We start from the raw sequence: 19,571 nt of genomic DNA, 5'->3' as shown, positions 1-19,571 counted from the left end.
GGGAGGAGCCGGGATGCAGCCGGCGCTGGAGCGGGGGGGTGGGAATGCGAGTGTGACACCTGCAGTACGGACACTGCGAGAGCCGGGGTCACAGAATGAACCCCAGCCTGGTTTGGGTTGGAAGGGACCTTAAAGCTCCTCCAGCTCCAACCCCTGCCATGGGCAGGGACCCCTTCCACTGGAGCAGCTTGCTCCAAGCCCCTGTGTCCAACCTGGCCTTGAACACTGCCAGGGATGGGGCAGCCACAGCTTCTCTGGGCACCCTGTGCCAGCGCCTCAGCACCCTCACAGGGAAGAGCTTCTGCCTAAGAGCTCAGCTCAGTCTCCCCTCGGGCAGGTTCAAGCCATTCCCCTTGGCCTGGCCCTACAGGCCCTTGTCCCAAGCCCCTCTCCAGGTTTCCTGCAGCCCCTTCAGGCACTGGAGCTGCTCTAAGGTCTCCCCTTCAGGAGCCTTCTCTTCTCCAGGCTGCCCCAGCCCAGCTCTCTCAGCCTGGCTCCAGAGCAGAGCTGCTCCAGCCCTCGCAGCAGCTCCATGGCCTCCTCTGGCCTCGCTCCAACAGCTCCACATCCCTCTTGTGCTGCTGCCCCAGAGCTGGATCAGGGCTGCAGGGGGGGTCTCCCCTTCACACAGCAGAGGGGCAGGATCCCCTCCCTGAGCTGCTGCTCACGCTCTGGGATGCACCAAGTGCTCTGCCCCAGACCACGGTACCCATGCAGAGCTCAGGTACAGGTTATGCTGCCTTTTCAAACCCTGATGGCCTCTTGAGCAAAGGGGCGGCTGGGAGGACCCCATGCAAAGAGTTCCCATTGCTGTGGAAAGGACCATACTGATGTCCTGTGGGATGGGGCCAGGAGCTGACAGGCTCTGCTTTGAATGCACCACACTGTGCTTGTAAATGTGAAAGCTGGGATAGAAAAACCCTCGAGGACCAGGAAATTCAAAGCTGAGGTTTTACCCAGAAGCTTAACTCTGACCTGGTGACTCCCTGCCCAAATCTGAGCCAGTGTCTTTGCTCCTTCCTGCTGAGAAAGGTGCGGTTGGATTTTAGTTGTGCTATGAAACATCACAAAGGGGTTTTCCTTAGGCATTTTAGGTAGTGAATGGTGCCAAAGACACCCTTTTATTTGCAGTACGATCACACAAGGTGTTTCTAAGCTCTGCATTGGACCAAGGGGCCTGAAACCCTCCCAGGGACTGGGATGCATGAATTTCCTGGTGATACTGCAGAACTAAGTGATGAGAGAGAACCTGCTTCCTTCAAAGCCGTGCCAGGGACATGGAATGTGGGAGAAATCACAGCGCAGCCACTCTGTCCCTTATTCAGTCCATAGAAACTCCCCACTGCTGCCCAGTCCTCTTGTGGGAGCCAGCTTTGAATGGACTCCATTGACTTCAAGCTCCAGAGATGATTTATCGTAGAATGGTTTGGGTTAGAAGGGGCCTTAGAGATCACCTAGTTCCAACCTGCCTGTCAATAATCCCTGGTCCTTTTGAGCAGCAGGAGGCTCATACCCATACAGTGGGAATGTCTATGTGCATTAGGGTGGCAAACTGCAGGCTGTAGGGGATGCAAGGGAAATATATTCCAGCATCACCTTGCAACCATGGTGGGATGCCTGTTTCTCCATGGAGATGCTCTTGCAGGTCAAAGGAGGCTTTGCAGTTTCAATTTACTTACCTTAACCTTAGTGAGCAGACGCTGCTTGCAGACAGCAGTGCTGGAGGCATGAGGAGATGCTGCAAGACCCTCGAGGAGCCTGGACTGGATTTTGCCTGGAGCTGAGCATCACTCTACTGCCTGCTGCTGGTCTCTGAACATGCCCCAGGTCCCCATGTGCTGGGATGTGCTGGGGTCCCACAGCAATTCCAGCAGCCTGGCCCATGCTGCCGGCCCACATCAGTGTGCACCTCGTGTCAGTGTGCACCTCCAGCACAGGGACAGGCAGCGTTGGATAGGAGGCAGAAGCTCTTCCCTGTGAGGGTGCTGAGGCGCTGGCACAGGGTGCCCAGAGAAGCTGTGGCTGCCCCATCCCTGGCAGTGCTCAAGGCCAGGTTGGACACAGGGGCTTGGAGCAAGCTGCTCCAGTGGAAGGGGTCCCTGCCCATGGCAGGGGGTTGGAACCGGATGAGTTTCCCAACAGCAACCATTCCATGATCCTATGATTCTGTGAAGTATCAAAGCCCCTTAGGTGCTCAGCCATGTCTACTGCTCATGCCACCCTTCAGGAGAGTATTAGGATGTTTATAAGGCCTTCCCTTGAAGAATGGTCCTTGCAAGCCATTACAGTGATGGAGGCAGAGGATTAGGATGCTCCCTTCTATGTCTAGCACTTGGGAGGCACACTTTGCCCCAGGGGATGATCCCACCCTGCAGTAAGAAGTCTTCTTCCAGAAGCCTGCTCCAGGCTTTTGAGGATGGGCTGCTGAAGGACACAGCTCCTCCACTGGCAGCTGGAAGCTAAGATGGGAGCATGGACACAAGATCCCAGCACCAGCACTTTGGGATACAGCAGCAATACTGGAGACTCCCAGGGGCAGCAATGGGCTTTGGCTTTTCAGATGCTCCCAATGTGCAGGTTTGTTCCCTGAGGGAAAGCCATCCACAAATCACATCCTCCTGCTGCTCTGCCCATGGTATTGCCCTCTTTAGCATCCTGCAGAGCAAGTGAGGCTCAAAACCCCAAGCTCTCTGCATTGTGGTGATTCTGTGGCATGGGATGCAAAGGGGTGATAGCCAAAGGAGGCCACCCTTCCCCTCCATGCCTGTTCCTACGGAATACGAGTTTAACCTTGCATGAAGCCTTCATGCAGATCACTTTGCTTCGGTCTCGAAGTCCATAGAGAGAAGAACGCGAATGGAGCCCAGTGAACCAGGCAACGGCAAACGGCTCCGCAGAGCCACCTTGCGCCCATCAAAAGCATTCAGGGAGAACACAAGCGCTTTAAAGGCTGGCTAAAATATACACAATTTATTTATAGGAGGTTTACAGCTGTACAACGTTGGCTTCCCGGCTGGACCACGCTCTGACCCTGCGCAGCGCGACACCCCGGTGCCTTTGGGGATGAAGACAAGTCACAGCCTGTTTCAACATGCAGACACCCCAAAGAGATGGATTCCACGGAGTGTAAGGGCAGGCTGCTTGCAACCATTGAAATGATTGACAAAAGACATGGGAAAGAAATCATGGCTATGTCCCGCAGCACCTGGGAGGGACTGGGAAGTGCTTCCTGGACCTGCCCTCCTCTCAGACATAAAGTACATCTCGTTGCTTCATTCAAAGGGAGAAGGCATCAATGTTAGGAATGGCATTTCAATAACTGCCCTCCCTCATCTGCGCTACAAACAAGGAAAGGAAGAAAGCAGCAAAGGCAGTTTTCGTTATTCCATTGGAATGTAAGGGGGTGAAGGCTCCTGCTCTAACTGTCCAAAAGTTTGTGGGGAAAAACAAGTATTACTGATATTAAGACATTTTGGTCCTGATATAGTGTGATTGCTGTTATACATTAGAAGAAGCTGCTAAAAAGCTGCCTTTCCTCTCTTTATGGCTTGATTCTCTGGAGGAAGGAAGGAGGCTGCTCATGGGTACCAAGGCACCACTACTCCTCAGCAAGCTCCAGTGCCGTTCCTTGGGGATAGTGGTGTGGTTTGGCACATGTCAGGGCACCCCTTGCCAAATGGGTCTCCTTCACTGAAGCTATCAGTAGCCTGATTTCCTGAGGAAACAAGGCTAATGCAGGCAGGCTGGTTATCCCCCATCTGCTGCTGATGGCACAAAGCTCCTGTGACGGTGCTGTGATGCTCTCCTTTACCTATTCTCCCTGCCAGAAGAGGTATCTATCCCTGAAGGGTGCCTACAAGGATGCTGGAGAGGGACTCTTCATCAGGGACTGCAGTGATAGGACAAGGGGTGATGGGTTCAGACTGAAACAGGGGAAGTTCAGGTTGGAGATAAGGAAGAAGTTCCTTACTGTGAGGGTGCTGAGGTGCTGGCACAGGGTGCCCAGGGAAGCTGTGGCTGCCCCATCCCTGGCAGTGTTCAAGGCCAGGTTGGACACAGGGGCTTGGAGCAAGCTGCTCCAGTGGAAGTGGTCCCTGTCCATGGCAGGGGTTGGAACTGGATGAGCTTTAAGGTCCCTTCAACCCAAACCAGTCTGGGATTCTGTGATTCTATGAATTAGAATTCAAGGATTTGCTTTGACTTTTGGGTCAAAGTATTCCTTACTAAACTAGGACCATTTGAGCCGATTCTGCAAGATGCTGAACTAAACTAAGTCCCAGCACCAGGAGCTGAAGGATGCTCAGTGCAAGCCTGTAATAACTGAGAGGTGGAAAGAACATCCTTCGGGTCACTGCTTGCCTTTAAGTCCTGGAAAACAAGACCTAAATAGGCAATTTGGTCAAAACCCCAATTATTTACGATAGGAGGCAAACTCTGAAGATGAAGAAAGGGCCTTCAAAGCTCAATGAAGCTCTACCAGCTTGCAGCACAAACATGGGCATTTAGCAGGACAAGCAGAAACCCTACTTGCTATGGCAAAAGAGGGCTTTGCTGCTCACTCACCCTTTTCTTACCAAGATTACACCATATGCATTCCACTTGCATGCAGTGAGTGCTTGATAGAAAATCTGAAATCCCTTAATTTGCCCCATTTTAAAGGCACATAAAGAAAACAAACCCAGCCTGAACAGCATGAGAAGGAACTGCTTTGAAACCTGCCAAGGCTTTGCTGTTGGGCTTATCTGGGATGCTCTATAAGGAGCCGGATTCTGCCACCCAGTGGAAGCAAGATCAACTTCATGGCAGACCACGGCCCTCAGGATGCGTTTGCGTTGTGCTTGTGAGACCGGCTCCAGCACTGTGTAACTCATCCTCCAGGCCAGGAGACTGGAAACGAAAGGTGAGAGATGGCCACTGGTATGAATGAAACATTCCCAGCATTTTCAGGCTGCACTGGGAGCAGCGCTCCTTTAGCACAAGCTAAAATCCCACTGTTTTACAGAGGAATTTGGGAAAGCCAGGCACTGAGAAATGATGCAGCGGTGAAGATGGAGCCCACTGAGTGAAGCTCCCCATCCCTTGGACCTGATGCTTTGGCCTTCAGAGGACTTGATCTCCCCTTATCTAAACACTGAATGGCCCCAGCACACAACCCACCCCAGCTCTTGGGATGGGGACTGCATGAAGACACGGAGACAGCAGGCACCATGGCAGTTCGAGAGGCACACACAGGAGCTGAGACCAGAACGATTCCAGTTGTCCCATTGTGGTTGTTGGCATCTTTGTATCCTTCAGAGTTGCACGGGGTTGAACAATTGGCAAGACTCAAGAGGAGATAGTTTGTCCCTAAGGTGATGGAGCCTTTACTCTTCTTACCCATGTGGATTTGGGATATGGGACTGCCTTGGTACATTCTCCTTCCAGCTGCACTAAGCAAACCCATACCCAGAGAACATCCAAAAGGTCCCAATCTCTTTTTCCACTTCTCCTTCACTGTGGTGCCTCCAAAGACCAGCAATTAAACGGCAGTTTCAGAGGAGATGACAACTCTTAAAGCAAGCAGATACATCCAAGGTGCACTGAAGCAAGTTGTGGGACCCACGGTACACGGTGGCACGCGTGTGCAGCCTGTGTAAACGAACAGGGCGTTGTGCTCTGGCCATCAGGACACACAGCGATCCCATGGGACACACAGAGGCGATGGGGGCTGCAAGAGAGGATGCCAGCAGAAGGATCATTGTGGTTCCCCAAGAAGGCACCATTTGTCAACATTGAAAACACAAGATTGGCTCCTTTGAGTGGAATGCATGCATGGTTCATATACACTTTGCAGATGGTAGGTAGGCTCTGTGTGTGTATATATATATGTATGTGTGCATGTTATATACACATATGTGGCACCAGAAGAAGAGTCCTTGAGTACTCAGACGTTGGTGAGGATGTTACTGCTGAGCAGCCTCACAGCGATGGTTCCAGGGAGATCATTTGATCTCCTGTTCCCCTTGTCCTGGAGGTGCAGTGTGTGCACTGACTGCCGGTCACTGGGGTCCCCCGTGAGCACCACTTGGCCCAAGAACTCGTCACTTATTAAGTTGTGGTTCCAGATCTGGGGAAACAAAGCAGAAATGAGGGCAGGTTTTCAAGGGGTGAAGCCAAGCTTCATGCACTGGAGAGGAGAAGGGTTTATTGGGGACCTGCTTTGAGCTGGAAGCATGGAGGTGGTCAAGGTTTGGGGTTCCCTCTGTAAGTGAGAGGGGTGAAGGATGTGCATTTACCCAATGCACGTGGTGGTGGGAGGTTGAGCTGCATGAAGTGATGATGCTCAGCCTTGGGGAACAAACCCACTGTGGACAGTATGAGAAGAGGGCAGGTAGAGGGGTTCAGAAAGAGGATCTCCATCCTTGGCTCACTGTTACCTGAACAATGATGGGTTGTCCCGGCTTCTTGCGGTAGAAGAGCCCTTTCACGTCAAACTCTGGAGACACCGTGTTCTTCTTCACCGGAGAGCGAACTTTCTGCCCTTCACACTTTATGATCACGTAAGGGTCAGCTCCTGGGGAGAGAAAAGGGAATTTCTGCTTTGTTATAGCTCCTGTAATTCCTCAGAGCCCTTTTCCAGGGTTGTTATACAGCACTTTTCCTCCATAACCCAACAGAGGAGATGGGTATCTGATAAAGAGCTCATCACACCCCAGATGATGTCCATGAAGCTCAGCTGCTGGGCTCAAGCTTACTTCTGTTAGGCAACACAGGACAACAAGTGGTGATGGACTGCTATGAAATAGCCTCTTCCTTGACCCCATATTCTACATAAACACTCTTTCAACACTCCAAACCCTCCTGACCTATGGGATAAATACTGCATGGAAGACATCACCCTGCTCAACACTCTTTCAGCATTTGCCCTGCTGAAGGCAGGCAGAAAGCAAGCCATGGAGAAGAGAAACAGGCTCATAGAGGTTGTGAAAGGGAACATCAGGAAGGCAAGAGCCTTCAAGCTGCAAGAACCCACCTGCAGCACATATACTCCCAAGCCAGCCTAACCTTGGTTTTACTTTGAGGTGATGACTTAGCTACCCCAATAGGACCGTGCTTTTCACTCCGATGCATAAATCATGGGACCATCTTACTCCTAGACTTAGTGAAACTCAAATGCTGCAGGAGCTGTCAGAATGGGTCACTTGGGGGTGCTGGTTGATGAGAGAATGAACATGAGCCGGCTTCAGTGTGCGCTCACAGCTCAGAAAGCAACCGTATCCTGGGCTGCATCAAAAGGAGCGTGACCAGCAGGTCCAAGGAGGTGATCCTGCCCCTCTGCTCTGCTCTCGTGAGACCTCACCTGGAGCACTGTGTGCAGTTCTGATGTCCTCAACATAAAAAGGACATGGAGCTGTTGGAACAAGTCCAGAGGAGGCCACGAGGATGCTCAGGGGCTGGAGCAGCTCCTGTATGGAGCCAGGCTGAGAAAGTTGGGGCTGTTGAGCCTGGAGAAGAGAAGCTGCGTGGAGATCTCAGAGCAGCTTCCAGTGTCTGAAGGGGGCCTATAGGGATGCTGGGGAAGGACTCTTCATTAGGGACTGCAGTGATAGGACAAGGGGTAATGGGTTAAAACTGAAACAGGGGAAGTTTAGATTGGATATAAGGAGGAAATTCTTTCCTGTGAGGGTGCTGAGGCACTGGAATGGGTTGCCCAGGGAGGTTGTGAATGCTCCATCCCTGGCCGTGTTCAAGGTCAGGTTGGACAGAGCCTTGGGTGCCATGGTTTAGTGTGAGGTGTCCCTGCCCATGGCAGAGGGTTGGAACTGGGTGATCTTAAGGTCCTTTCCAACCCAAACCATTCTGTGATTCTCTGATTCTATGTGATGAGAGATGCCACAACGCTGAATCAAAACTGCCAAGATGTGCTCATTTATGAGCAAAATGAGATTATTTGGGCACTGGGAAGGTTTGGTGAGCAACCAGCCAATGGGGAGCCTTAGGATGGAAATGTATTTAAAGAGGTGAAGGTGGTGTTAAGAGTGTTTGCTGTGGGCAAGAATTTGGGGGTTGGAACTGGATGATCTTAAGGTCCTTTCCAACCCAAACTATTCCATGATTCTAATTCAGGGAGAGGATCAAAAGGTCAGAAAGTATCATTGGTGGTAGAGAAATAAATGGGGAGGAGAAAGATTGGGCATTGAGGGGCAACCACGGGACATAGAGTGGGAAACGGATGAGGAAGTGCAAAAGGAATGCTATTGCAATATCCTAGATGGGAAAATACAGTCATAGGGAACAAACAGGCCACAGAGATGGAGAGTAAAGTTGCCAAGTTCACAGATTACCAGACCACAGCTGGATGGTACCTGAGCTTCCAGGAAAGGGAAAGAGCCCCTCACTAGTGAACATTTTCCCCTTAAGAAATGGGCTTGGAATTCCAATAGAGAATGAGCTATTGCTATGGGAATTTAACTCCCAGCATGAGCTATAATGGAAAGCCAAACCAGGTGGATAAGTTCCTCTCCAAGGGAAATGAGGAGGAACAAACCACCCCCTTTGGAGCACCAGGGATTTAAGAACCACATCTCTGATTGCCAGACCACCTCCTTGCTTCCTGTTTGCAAGGACCTGGCTCCCTGGTGAGACACAGCCTTTGTTCCAAACTGGCCTTGTCTTTTGGGATATCCCAGTGAACGCTCATATTCCATCAGCCGGATCCAAATTCCTAACTGGAAATCACTGCTTCCAAGCTAGAGTGGAACGCCTGGGCTGGGAGACTCAAGAGATGCCATTGCACTGGAAAGCACAATGCAGGTTGTTGTTGGTAGGAGATGAACAGCTGGAAAACAGCTGGAAAAAAGCCATTCCCAAGGGCTTCTTGCTGAAAAATACTGTTTTATGGCTCCAGAATCCATCTTTGTCTGCAGGGAAGATATATCTGGTTTCTGTGAACAGTTCAGAGACCTTTAGTTACAGGCTTCCCTTCATTGCTAAGCTACACTGGGATGTTGTGAGTAACCCCAGGGAAAACAACCTCCCCAGGGTCAAATTCCCTTCCTAAGTAGCTGACAGGATAGAAGGGATCCTTTTGTGGCATGTGTTAAATAAGCAAATAGGGCTAATCCTTGCTCTAGGCAAGGATACTGGTCTTTACTTTCAGGGCTCTATTGATGCACAGCCCTTACAACAATGTTTAGATGAAAAAAAGATAACTTTTTAGCTTAGATCTTTTAAATCTTAAGGTTTTGAGTTTTATACTTTAAATTTGGCTTGGAAGTGCCTGGTTAAACCTTGCTGCATCCAACATATGTCCCTGACTTAGGAAATGGAGGAGAAAGGCTTGGATCTGGTCTGTTCCCTTGGTGAAAAGACATCTCTCATCACAACCACTACACCCTTCATCCCTATTTCAACGATCTTCCAGTCCAAGTCTTCACTACCCCTGGGTTTCTTGGTCCCAAGGATGCACTGAGCATGGGGCTCTTGACATGAGTTTCTATGTGGCTGCAGGACATGGTGATACACGATACTGCTGCTGCCTTTCATGCAACAGAAGTGTTGGATGTCAAAACTGCATCTGAGCATCAGAATGAACCTTTAGAGGACCAAGGAGGCAAAATACAGTGCACTGTGTTAGTGGCAATTCATACAATCATAGAATGGTTTGGGTTGGAAAGGACCTTAAGATCATCCAGTTCCAACGCCCTGCCATGGGCAGGGACACCTCACACTAAACCATGGCACCCAAACTAAACCAATTCAGGTCATCTCAGAGGGCTCCTAGGAGCCATGCATGGAGTGGGACTTACTGGAAACAGGAAAAAGTTCTCCATCCATAATATCCCCAAAAGAGCTAAATTTGACCTGCCCTCTACTAATAGACATTTATCCAGCCTCTGGTGATGAATGCTACCCCAACACATCAGCCTGTCCCATTGCTCCTCTGTCCTTCCTACTAAAATGCCTTTAAATATGATTCCTGACTTTTAAAGCTACTTATACTCTGGAAGAAAGCCTGGATTCCTACAGGACCATTGCTACGGGCATTGGAGACGTTTTGGAAGGATCTTCCAAGGATCTTACGTAGCAGCTTAAATATAACAGTTCCCAGATCATGTCCACATTGATTCTCCATTGACTTTCTCCTTGGTGTCTGAATCAGGCCTGGACAGAACAAATCTCAGCAACCTCTCACCTCATGAAACCACCTCCTCCTCTTCCCATTGGAACCACCACCTCCCAGCTCTAGCAGGACTAGACAGGGAAAGACCAGTACCTCCTTGGGAGTCCTGATTCTTGAGCCCGGCTGCAGCAAGGACATGGATCTGGGATACCACTTGTGGGTAACCGCACATCCCACTCCAGCAGGTATGTGGTGGCTCATCCAGCGTCAGCTCTCTGCAAGGAAAGATATGTGCCCTTTGAGAGGTGCCCAGTCTTACCCCATGGGCACACCAGAGTTTGCTCTAGCAGGATGGGAGAACTATGTGCTGTCTCTTCAGTCGGGGTTTGGGATGCTCTCCCATGTCAGTTTGGGATGCTCTCCCATGTCAGTTTGGGATGCTCTCCCATGTCATGTTTAGAGTGGGACCTTCTCTTCCTGTCTCTTGAAAGGAAACCAAACACCATCTCCAGGCAAGGCTATGACCAATTCCAACCAGGAAAACCACATCTCCCAACAGTCAGCTCCTCCCCATCACCTCTCTTTGCTCCTTACCTGCAGTCTGAAGGCACATCTGTGAATACCCTGAGAAGGAACTCGCCTACATGACCGGGATCAAAAGTGGTGGGGATGATGACATAGCGACCTTCCTTCAGGTCTGTCCTCAGGAAGACGCTGCGGGAGTTGATGTAAATGGAGCTGGCCACCTTCTGCTGCAGGGTGTGCATCCGGTAGTTCCTGTTCAGCTCCACCTGGGAAGACACCAGAAGGACAGCACAATGTATGACAGTGGATTTGGATCCACCCTGGGACTGACCCCACAGTGCTGGGAGAGGCAGAGTTGAGGCAACCAACAAAATGGTCCCAACTGGGCTGGATGGAAAACCAGTACGGATGTGGTTCTCCCAACTCAGTTGGCTCAGGAACTTCTTGTCTCTTGTATCCCAGCTTGACACTGGGAGCCCATCAAGCAACACATAAGTGTAACGGATTTCAGCATCTGGAGATAACAGAGCATTGCTTTTAGCAAGGAGCACTTGTCCATGCTGTCGCTGTTCACCCCTGAACTCTCTAGAGGGGAGCACACTGTGCTGAAGCACCCCACAGGCACCCAGATAAAGCTTAAATGAACAATACAAATGGTCATACAGTACAGAGGTACCACTCCACCACTAACAAATGCACCAGGGTATTCAGGCCAAGATGCAGGAACCATGGTCTACCTTATGGATATCAAAACCTATGGCCAAGTTCTCTCCTTTGCCCTCTTTGCGACTGGTCCTTTTTGGTTTCTGCTGGATGGAGATCAGCACTTCATCTTCTGCTTTCTTCACATCAAATACATACTAGGAACAAAAGAAGGAAGGTAAGGGAGGACTTCTACTAAGACAGGATCACTGGGTATGGGTGGGTGACACAGAGTAGATTTAACCACAGCTTCTCCTCACCCACCTCATTGCTTCAGTACCAGCACTGACAGCCTATACCCATTGCTCTTGGGAACTGGAATCATCTTGCCAAGACCTTTTTGGCTCATCTTAGAAAAAGACTGGAAAATGCAGTCTCTCAATGGCTCATCAGTCCAAGGAGTCTAGATGTAGTCCCATACAAGAGACTTTCACCCCTTGCAGTCTGCCACAAGTCCTCCTATGAGGCATGGAAGGAGGAATTTATGCTCACAGACACCTAAGATGAAGACTAACACAGAGCTGGAAGCAGGAAACAACTGTCCCACATCCTTGATGACAACTCCTGCAATGGACCAGACCATCCTTCATCCTTCATTGTTAGATGAAGGACTTACAAGAACTTGACTCATGCTGCTGAGAATCCCAGTTCAGAGCAGTAGAGGATGGAAGAGCTTGTTCCAGGAGATAAACTTCAGAGCAGGACCTTTTTGAAGGGCAAGCTAGAAAGAAATGACCCTATAGACTACACCTGCCCTGGTGAATATAATAGTGCCAAGGTTTGGGCAAAAGAACTGGAATTTGATCATTCAGGCATCCAAACTGTTGAAAATAGCTCTGTTTGACTGGCACCAGCTAACACTGCTACCCTGTGCCACAGCTTGCTGTTTGCTTGTGCCAAGATGCTCTACCCCAGGCACTTGGATGCAGTCTCCCTCATAAGAGGGACAAGGTCAACAGAGTTGGCCTGGAAGCAGGTCATGCTGTGCCAGGGGTCTCAGCCAGAGAATGGTCATGAGCACATTTAATCTACCAGAGGTCTGGTAGCTGTTTTGCCCTTCTAGGTCCCTGTAGGAGATTTAAGCCCTTGGAAACAAGTGTAAAGGCTCCAGAAGTTCCTCTGCTCCCTGACTTACCTGAGGGTTCTGCAAAAAGGTGTCTTTGTGGTTGATGCAGCCTCCACAGCGGTTCTTCAAGGGGTCACTGTTCCTGGTCCATGCCCCGTGTAGCACTGCCTCCTCCCAGGTCTTGTGGATGCTCAGGTAGGACGTGTTGATGAGACGGCACTTGATGATGTCCGTGAAGTACTTGCAGAAATCCTCAAAGGTCATCCTAAGTCAGGAAAGGGCAGAGCTGGGTTATGCTGCTCCATCCCCCTCAATGGTACACTGAAGGATCGTAGAATCATGGAATCAGTTGGGTTGGAAAAGACCTTTAAGATCATCAAGTCCAACCATTACCCCAGCACTGCCAAGGTCACCACTAACCCATGACACTGAGGGCCTTCTCTACACAGTGTATGAACACTTGCAGGGGTGATGATTCCTCCACTGCCCTGAGTAGCCTGCTTCTATACTTGATCACCCTATCATAGACACCCTATCATAGATAGAAACCATGTTTGAGTAGCCTCTGGTGGCTGCTGAATAATGGAAGAGATGGAGATACCTTTCTCCATGTATGCAGTAAATACTTGTTCAGTTTAAACAGTAGTTATGTGTTTTGGAGTGGGAGAAGCAGAGGAGTGGCCCTTCCTACACACATGGGTACCTGTTATATTGAAACGTATCTGGTGAGGATATTAAGTTAATCCATAACAGGTTGCAAGCACCCTGGTGAAATAGCTTGGACCCAGTGTGATAGAGAGCAGCCTGCAATCCTAGGGTCATGGCCATTCAAAGCTAACACCCATGGGCTCAAAGAGGAGGCATCACTAACCATCCTAGAGCTTGGAAGGCTGTTTGTTCTACATAGCTCTATGTATGGAAATGACTCAATGCTTCCCTGGGAGGACTTTGTAGGTATGGCCCATGGCGACAACCCCAGGAGGGACTCACCAGAACTCTCCATCGTCTTCCACCGTCATCCCCATCTTCTCTCTTTCGCTTTTACTCACTTTCTGCCACTCCTCAGAGCTGTGGGAAGAGTTCAGGGTCATTACTGCGAGGGCAAGGGCACACACAGGAATTCAAGGGCCTACTTGGCCTCAGCAGATCTGTCGAGGGCACAAGGTCTATATAAACCAGTTCCCACATGCTCTGTCATCTTTCAAACATGGAGGGAGTGCAGCACAGCTTGGAGATTCCTAACCAGTGGACCTGAATCCAGCTTGGCAAGACTTTGTTGGGCCAGTACAATCACAACCCTATCAATGAAGATAATGACCTGAACTTTAGCCAAAGGCTCTGGTTACACCAGCCCTTGGTTCTTCATCCCATCTACAGACACCACAGCAGTCAGTGGTGGCAGAGATTGATTCTGTTGGGTGCTATTTTTGCTGGAGCAAGACAGGGAGCAGAAAGGTGAGCTATAATCATCCTTCACTAGTGCAAATGTAGAGTACATGATTGCAGTTTCACCACAACACCCACCAGAGCACTAATGAGAAGGTCTGTCAAGCTCAACCACCCTTCTGCTGACCTCCAAGACCCCAAGGCAAAGAATGAATCTACCCTAGTGAAATTATAGGTTTAGGACATGGGTTGAAGCAGTATCCCATACGATGTTATCCTATAGGCGTGGATGTAGTCAAACTGTCTCATGGCACAGCCTTGCTCCCATCCAGCTCCCATCCATCCACTTTTCCCCCCGAACAGAGGTGCTGCTGGTCCCCAGCCTAACTCACGTGTCACTCCAAGGGCCATTCCATTCCCGCTCGCCCCACGGGTTGCGCATGCGGATCATGTCCAGCTTCTCTGACTTGAAGAAGGACAGGAGGCCATGGCCCAGGCGCACCTTCCGCACGTCCGTCACCGCGTACGCGTGGCCCTTCACCAGTCCACAGGCCAGGCGGGCCTCCATGTCTGCTGCTGAGGTGGCCTGGGCAGGGAGATACAGACACTGTACCAGGGGGATGTGAATGCATGGGGCTTGGAGCAAGCTGCTCTAGTGGGAGGTGTCCCTGCCTGTGGCAGGGGTTGGAACTGGGTGAGCTTTAAGGCCCCTTCCAACCCAAACCAGTCTGGGATTCTATAATTTCAGGTGCTAAATCCTTCATGGTTTCCATCTGCTGCATGAGGCCTCTGGGCTCCCATAGTGTCAACCAATAGATTTCATTCTACTGGTTATAATGGGAGGTTTGGCACCCAGTGTTTGTGAAGATGTCCACATGAAGACACCAAAACACCTTCCTCTGGGAGCAAATCCCCTCCTAACGTTTGAAGAGTGATGGAATGAATCTAGGCCTTTCAACACATGAATGAGGGCTGGCATCTAGGCTTGACTCCTTTTGCCATCCATAAGAAGTAGGGACCCTTGGCCATAATTTACTGATCTAATTTAGAAGCCTCCCACAGCATAAGAGCACTCAAATGCTATTCCCATGAGACCCTGACAATACAAATAACTTTGCTTACTTTGATGGAGCAGCTGATGAGGCCTCCCCGGTTGTGCACCTTCAACACGCGCTCAAAGAGGAGGTTTCGCTTGGCTTCATCAGCAATGTAGTCCCCTTCGGTCAGGTCAATAGGTTCAGACACCCCACCAGTGAAGTCCACCAGGGCATCAGCTGTGTTGCCTCCATCCAGGGCTTCGTAACAGCCTGACAACCTGAAAGAGAGTGACAGGGAATGCATGACAACACTGGATTGACATTTGAAGGGGTTTGGGACAGTTCTTGGGGCAGGCTGGAGAAGAGAGATCTGTAATAAAACTTCCAGTGGGTGAAGATAGCAAAGTAGGGTAAAAAAGTAAGACCCATGCTGCATGCAGCACTCTTGCTGTCATGGGACAAAGTAATAGGAACTTGAAATCTCTAGGATAGGTATTACTTAAACCAATGTGGAGTTGGATGATCTTTTTCTACAAGAAGGGTTTTTCCCTCACAATCTTTGTCTGTCTGAGATATGTCCTACTTCCCTCCAGGAAACCTGTTGTTTCTATTGGTGCAAACCAACTGGTGAATGAACAGAGATGAAAACGAGGGTACCCAGGTCCCAGTTTGTCCTGCAACCACCCAGATACCTACTTGGCATAAGCTTTCTCCACCAAGGCACACCAGAACTCGTTCTTGGAGTTGGAGTGGCAGTAGATGAGCTGGTTGTGGAGTGTGGGCAGGCGGTCATCGATCACCACGTCCAGCCACTGACCGAAACGCCAGAACTGGAAGTGGAAGATCCCCACATAGTTCTCAGGTTTCTCAGCATTCCATTCCTGCTCCTTCCAGTCTGGGATGACCTGCAAGAGAGGAGGGATGTGCACCTTGGTGGGTTTGACTCTCATCCTGGAACTAACACAAGCAATATAGAATCGTAGAATAGTTTGGGTTGGAAAGGACCTTAAGATCATCAACTTGCAACCCCCCTGCCATGGGCAGGGACACCTCACACTAAACCATGGCACCCAAGGCTCTGTCCAACCTGGCCTTGAACACTGCCAGGGATGGAGCATTCACAGCTTCCCTCGGCAACCCATTCCAGTGCCTCAGCACCCTCACAGGAAAGAACTTCTTCCTTATATCCAATCTAAACTTCCCCTGTTTCAGTTTGAACCCATCACCCCTTGTCCTACCACTACAGTCCCTGATGAAGGGTCCCTCTCCAGCATCCTTGTAGGCCCCAGTAACAAAGACAAGGAAGAGTATAAGTTGGATGGACTTGCTTACATCTTGTTGGGGACAGGTTTTGGACCTGGTTCCTCCAATGCAGGCTAGATTAACATGTATTGGAATAGCTTAGACTTCATCTCACTTTGGAAGATGGGGGTAAAGATCCTTGCTCCTCTTTCTTACACCTCTACCTTTGGATGTCTGCTGCCATCTACAGCTGCAGACAGGCTATTGGAGCAGAGGGTCCTTGGTCTGACCAGGGATGGTTGTTTTGATGACCACATTTTTGTTAACTATATTGTCAGTAGGGTACCATTAAGTGAAGGCACCTTCTTTGATGCTGTTGCTTGATTCTGGTGTGACTTGCCAGGCCCAAGAGTAAGTGTTGTGTTCATGTACCTGTTGGCAATGAACAGAGACCAGAGACACTGCATACATATACTCTGCTAAAGCGGGAAAAGCAAGATTCTCATCCCCACAACGTCTCCATTCTCCCCTATCAAGGGCTACCATATTCATCCAAGCAAGGACAAGGAAAAGAGAGCCTGGAGGGAAAGAAACCTTAGAGCAGCGGAGGGGCTGAAGGAGTGCAGGTTTGGTGCCATTGCCATCTGCACTGCCAGTGGGACAGGCATGAGCAAGGGATAACAAAGCCCACAGTCTTCCCTGCCTGTAGGCACCACGAGCTTTGCTTTGGATGGAAAATCCACCCAAAAGATGGGACAGAAAAAAGCACAGCCGTGCACAGATGCTCCATATGGAAGGATCAATATTTTACCTAGAACCAGGACATAGAAGCACACAGCCAGGAACTGTCCCACCACAGTTTAGCTCCTGTTGAGGGTGAAGGCAACGTGGCTTCACTTCATGGCTAGGGTGGGCTGTGAGGCTGTGTGCTGATAAGTATAGAGTCATAGCATAGTTAGGGTTGGAAGGGACCTTAAAATCATCCAGTTCCAACCCCCCTGCCATGGGCAGGGACACCTCGCTCTAAACCATATTACCCAAGGCCTCGTCCAACCTGGCCTTGAACACTGCCAGGGATGGAGCATTCACAACCTCCCTGGGCAACCTATTCCAGTGCCTCAGCACCCTCACAGGAAAGAATTTCCTCCTTATATCCAATCTAAACTTCCCCTGTTTAAGTTTTAACCCATTACCCCTTGTCCTACCACTACAGTCCCTAATGAAGAGTCCATCCCCAGCATCCCTATGTGTCCCAATAGCTGACAAGTACTGACCAACTCGGCTGCATTAATGTGACCGACTGTCCACACCTCTGCTTTTTACCTGCTCCCAGAGCATCATCACCTGAGCAAGGAACAATCCCAACGTTCCTAAAAGGAAAATTGTGTTCCAATACACCAAATAATCACTGTCCTGTGGAGACAGCTGTGGGTATTGGGGTGAGACAGGAGAGGACACAGCTACACTGCATGGTAAAAGGCTCTTCAGAAAGCCCTGTGCCATGGTGAGACCCCTTTCATTGTGCCTTGGCCCTTGTCTAGCTGCCAGAGCCTTTGGCTTTTATCTTCTGGCTGCTGTCACAAAGCCTGCAGATGTATTTCCCTCTGGAGAGTCCACTGACTCCTTAACTACCAGCAACGATCCAGCCTGAAGCTTTTAATGCTCCTATGCTGCAATATTAATGACGCCCTCACTCACTGGCACTCCGGAGCTGTCTGGATCAATGGAAGAAGAGCAGACAGAGCCACGGAAAAGAGCTGCTTTTGGAGGGTTTGGTGTTTTCCAGGAGTGCTAACAACCATGTCCCAGACTCCCACTGGGAGAGTGCCAGGCATGGTCAGACAAGCTTCCATCAGTCCCCATCGATTCCCTCCTGACTGGAGCTCATCCTAATGAATTGTCCTAGAGGACCATTGTGCTAATCAATTTGCTATTAATGTGGGCTTAGAAATGATGATGGCATTGATTAGAGGCAGCAGGGCCAGCTTCCAGTTGGCTGGGTCTGAGGCTTGCCACTGCTGTCAGTGGTGGCAGGAGATAGCTGTCCCCATCACCATCCTCTCGAAGGCAGCAAAAGCGGTTGGACCACTAGACCAGGACCCAAGACTGGATGTACTTCCACACCAACCCAAGGGGAATGAGAGGAGCCTGATCTCTAGAGCCCAGTCTGTCCTCAGCATCCCAAAAGGCAACGTGTGAGCTCAAACACCAGGTTTCTCCCCCAGAGCACAGCATCCCACCCAGGCCAAGGATCCCTCCTGTTGCTTACCCTCTGGCCAAGGCATCTGTGACTCCCTTGGCTGTAGGGGAGAGGTGGCAGCGCTGGATGTGGTGCCTTTTGGGACACCACACTTGAAGGCATAGAGCAGAACCCCTGCCTGTGACCTAGCACTGCATGTTACCTGGAGGATTAACATGGGGCACATTCACAAACCCCAGCAGTAGCTGGACCCCTCATGGAGATCATCACGCAACTGAGGTCCACAGCTCCCACCCACTCTCAGGAAACCTCCTCAGGCATCTCCATCCCTCCCCACTGGATGCTGGAGAGCATGCCATGGACCACCCATCCCAGGATCCCACTGAGTCCCAGACTCAACTTGCCTGGGTGACACTGAGGCAGTGGATGTACTGGTCCCCATCATTCTCATTCACCCAACTGTGCTTTTTGCTTAGGGGTTCCCAAAATCTAAAGCTGTGACACCTTTCAGAGGGACAAATTTACAGTGAAAGGGGTCAGAAATAGGTAAGTTGGGAGCCCAGAACCACCTATGATCCTGGGGAAATGTGCCTGCTTAGAAGGAGGAATTGGTAGATGCTGATTTCTCCAAGCAGGGGCTCTTCTGCTGGGAACTTGCCAGCTCAGGAAGAGGACGAAAAGACCCTACTGTGCCCATCTGCTGAACCATGGATGAAATCCCACTGGGAGATGGGACACAGTGGTGTATCTGAAAGCCTTTATGGGATGCTGAAACTGCGTAGGGAGAGTTCCAGTGGCTAGTATAAGAGGCTCATCTTCCCTGCAGCAGAGGGGTGATCATACTGCCCCACTCACCTCCCAGCTCTCATGGAAAGGAGGACCCATCTGAGGATCATTTCCCTTCAAACCCCTCCCAAACCACACAATGCTCCATTAAGCCTCTCACACCAAGAAAAACAGAAGGTAAATGTTCATTTTACTGTTTACAGGAGATGAAAAGGTGCTCAGGAATACCAACAGTGAGTTTGAAATTGGTGGTTGGTGATCTATTGTGTGCAGGATTAGGATAAGAAGACATGCACAGCCTCAGTCCTTAAGGGGAACACTGTCGATTAGGCTTTTATTTACTATGGTACATCAATACCCAGCGAGGGATCTGCAGCAAGAACTCTACCCCAGCCACCAGCAGCTTAGCAATGGCATAGCGAAAGACCTGTAATGCAAAAGCCCCTTGGGATGTTGGAAGTGACTCCTGCTATTGGGTCTAATGTGGTTTGTAGGCTGAGATATACAAGCAAGGTCTCCTATGGG

At 50.2% G+C, this 19,571-nt stretch overlaps 1 protein-coding gene across 1 annotated transcript in view; it reads right to left on the bottom strand.

Annotated features, from left to right (window-relative positions):
• Nucleotides 1-2,955: 2,955 nt before the first annotated feature.
• The window catches only part of CAPN5 (calpain 5), a 38,743-nt gene continuing 22,127 nt past the window's right edge, over nucleotides 2,956-19,571 (bottom strand). The window contains exons 3-12 of the mRNA XM_061351371.1: nucleotides 15,515-15,723; nucleotides 14,904-15,096; nucleotides 14,174-14,367; nucleotides 13,386-13,463; nucleotides 12,465-12,660; nucleotides 11,365-11,487; nucleotides 10,697-10,893; nucleotides 10,256-10,377; nucleotides 6,417-6,553; nucleotides 2,956-6,106 (exon numbers count right to left, since the gene is read on the bottom strand). Coding sequence (XP_061207355.1) covers nucleotides 5,924-6,106; nucleotides 6,417-6,553; nucleotides 10,256-10,377; nucleotides 10,697-10,893; nucleotides 11,365-11,487; nucleotides 12,465-12,660; nucleotides 13,386-13,463; nucleotides 14,174-14,367; nucleotides 14,904-15,096; nucleotides 15,515-15,723 — 1,632 coding nt within the window. The 3' untranslated portion in view covers nucleotides 2,956-5,923. The remainder of the gene's footprint in view (nucleotides 6,107-6,416; nucleotides 6,554-10,255; nucleotides 10,378-10,696; nucleotides 10,894-11,364; nucleotides 11,488-12,464; nucleotides 12,661-13,385; nucleotides 13,464-14,173; nucleotides 14,368-14,903; nucleotides 15,097-15,514; nucleotides 15,724-19,571) is intronic.

The sequence above is a fragment of the Neopsephotus bourkii genome, unplaced genomic scaffold (assembly GCF_033783945.1).
Source record: "Neopsephotus bourkii isolate Nb327-2 ecotype Australia unplaced genomic scaffold, CSIRO-AGI_Nbou_v1 NB_580, whole genome shotgun sequence".
Lineage (NCBI taxonomy): Eukaryota > Metazoa > Chordata > Aves > Psittaciformes > Psittacidae > Neopsephotus > Neopsephotus bourkii.
Note: the sequence above shows the minus strand (reverse complement) of the source record. Positions and strands in the feature narration are given on the sequence as shown.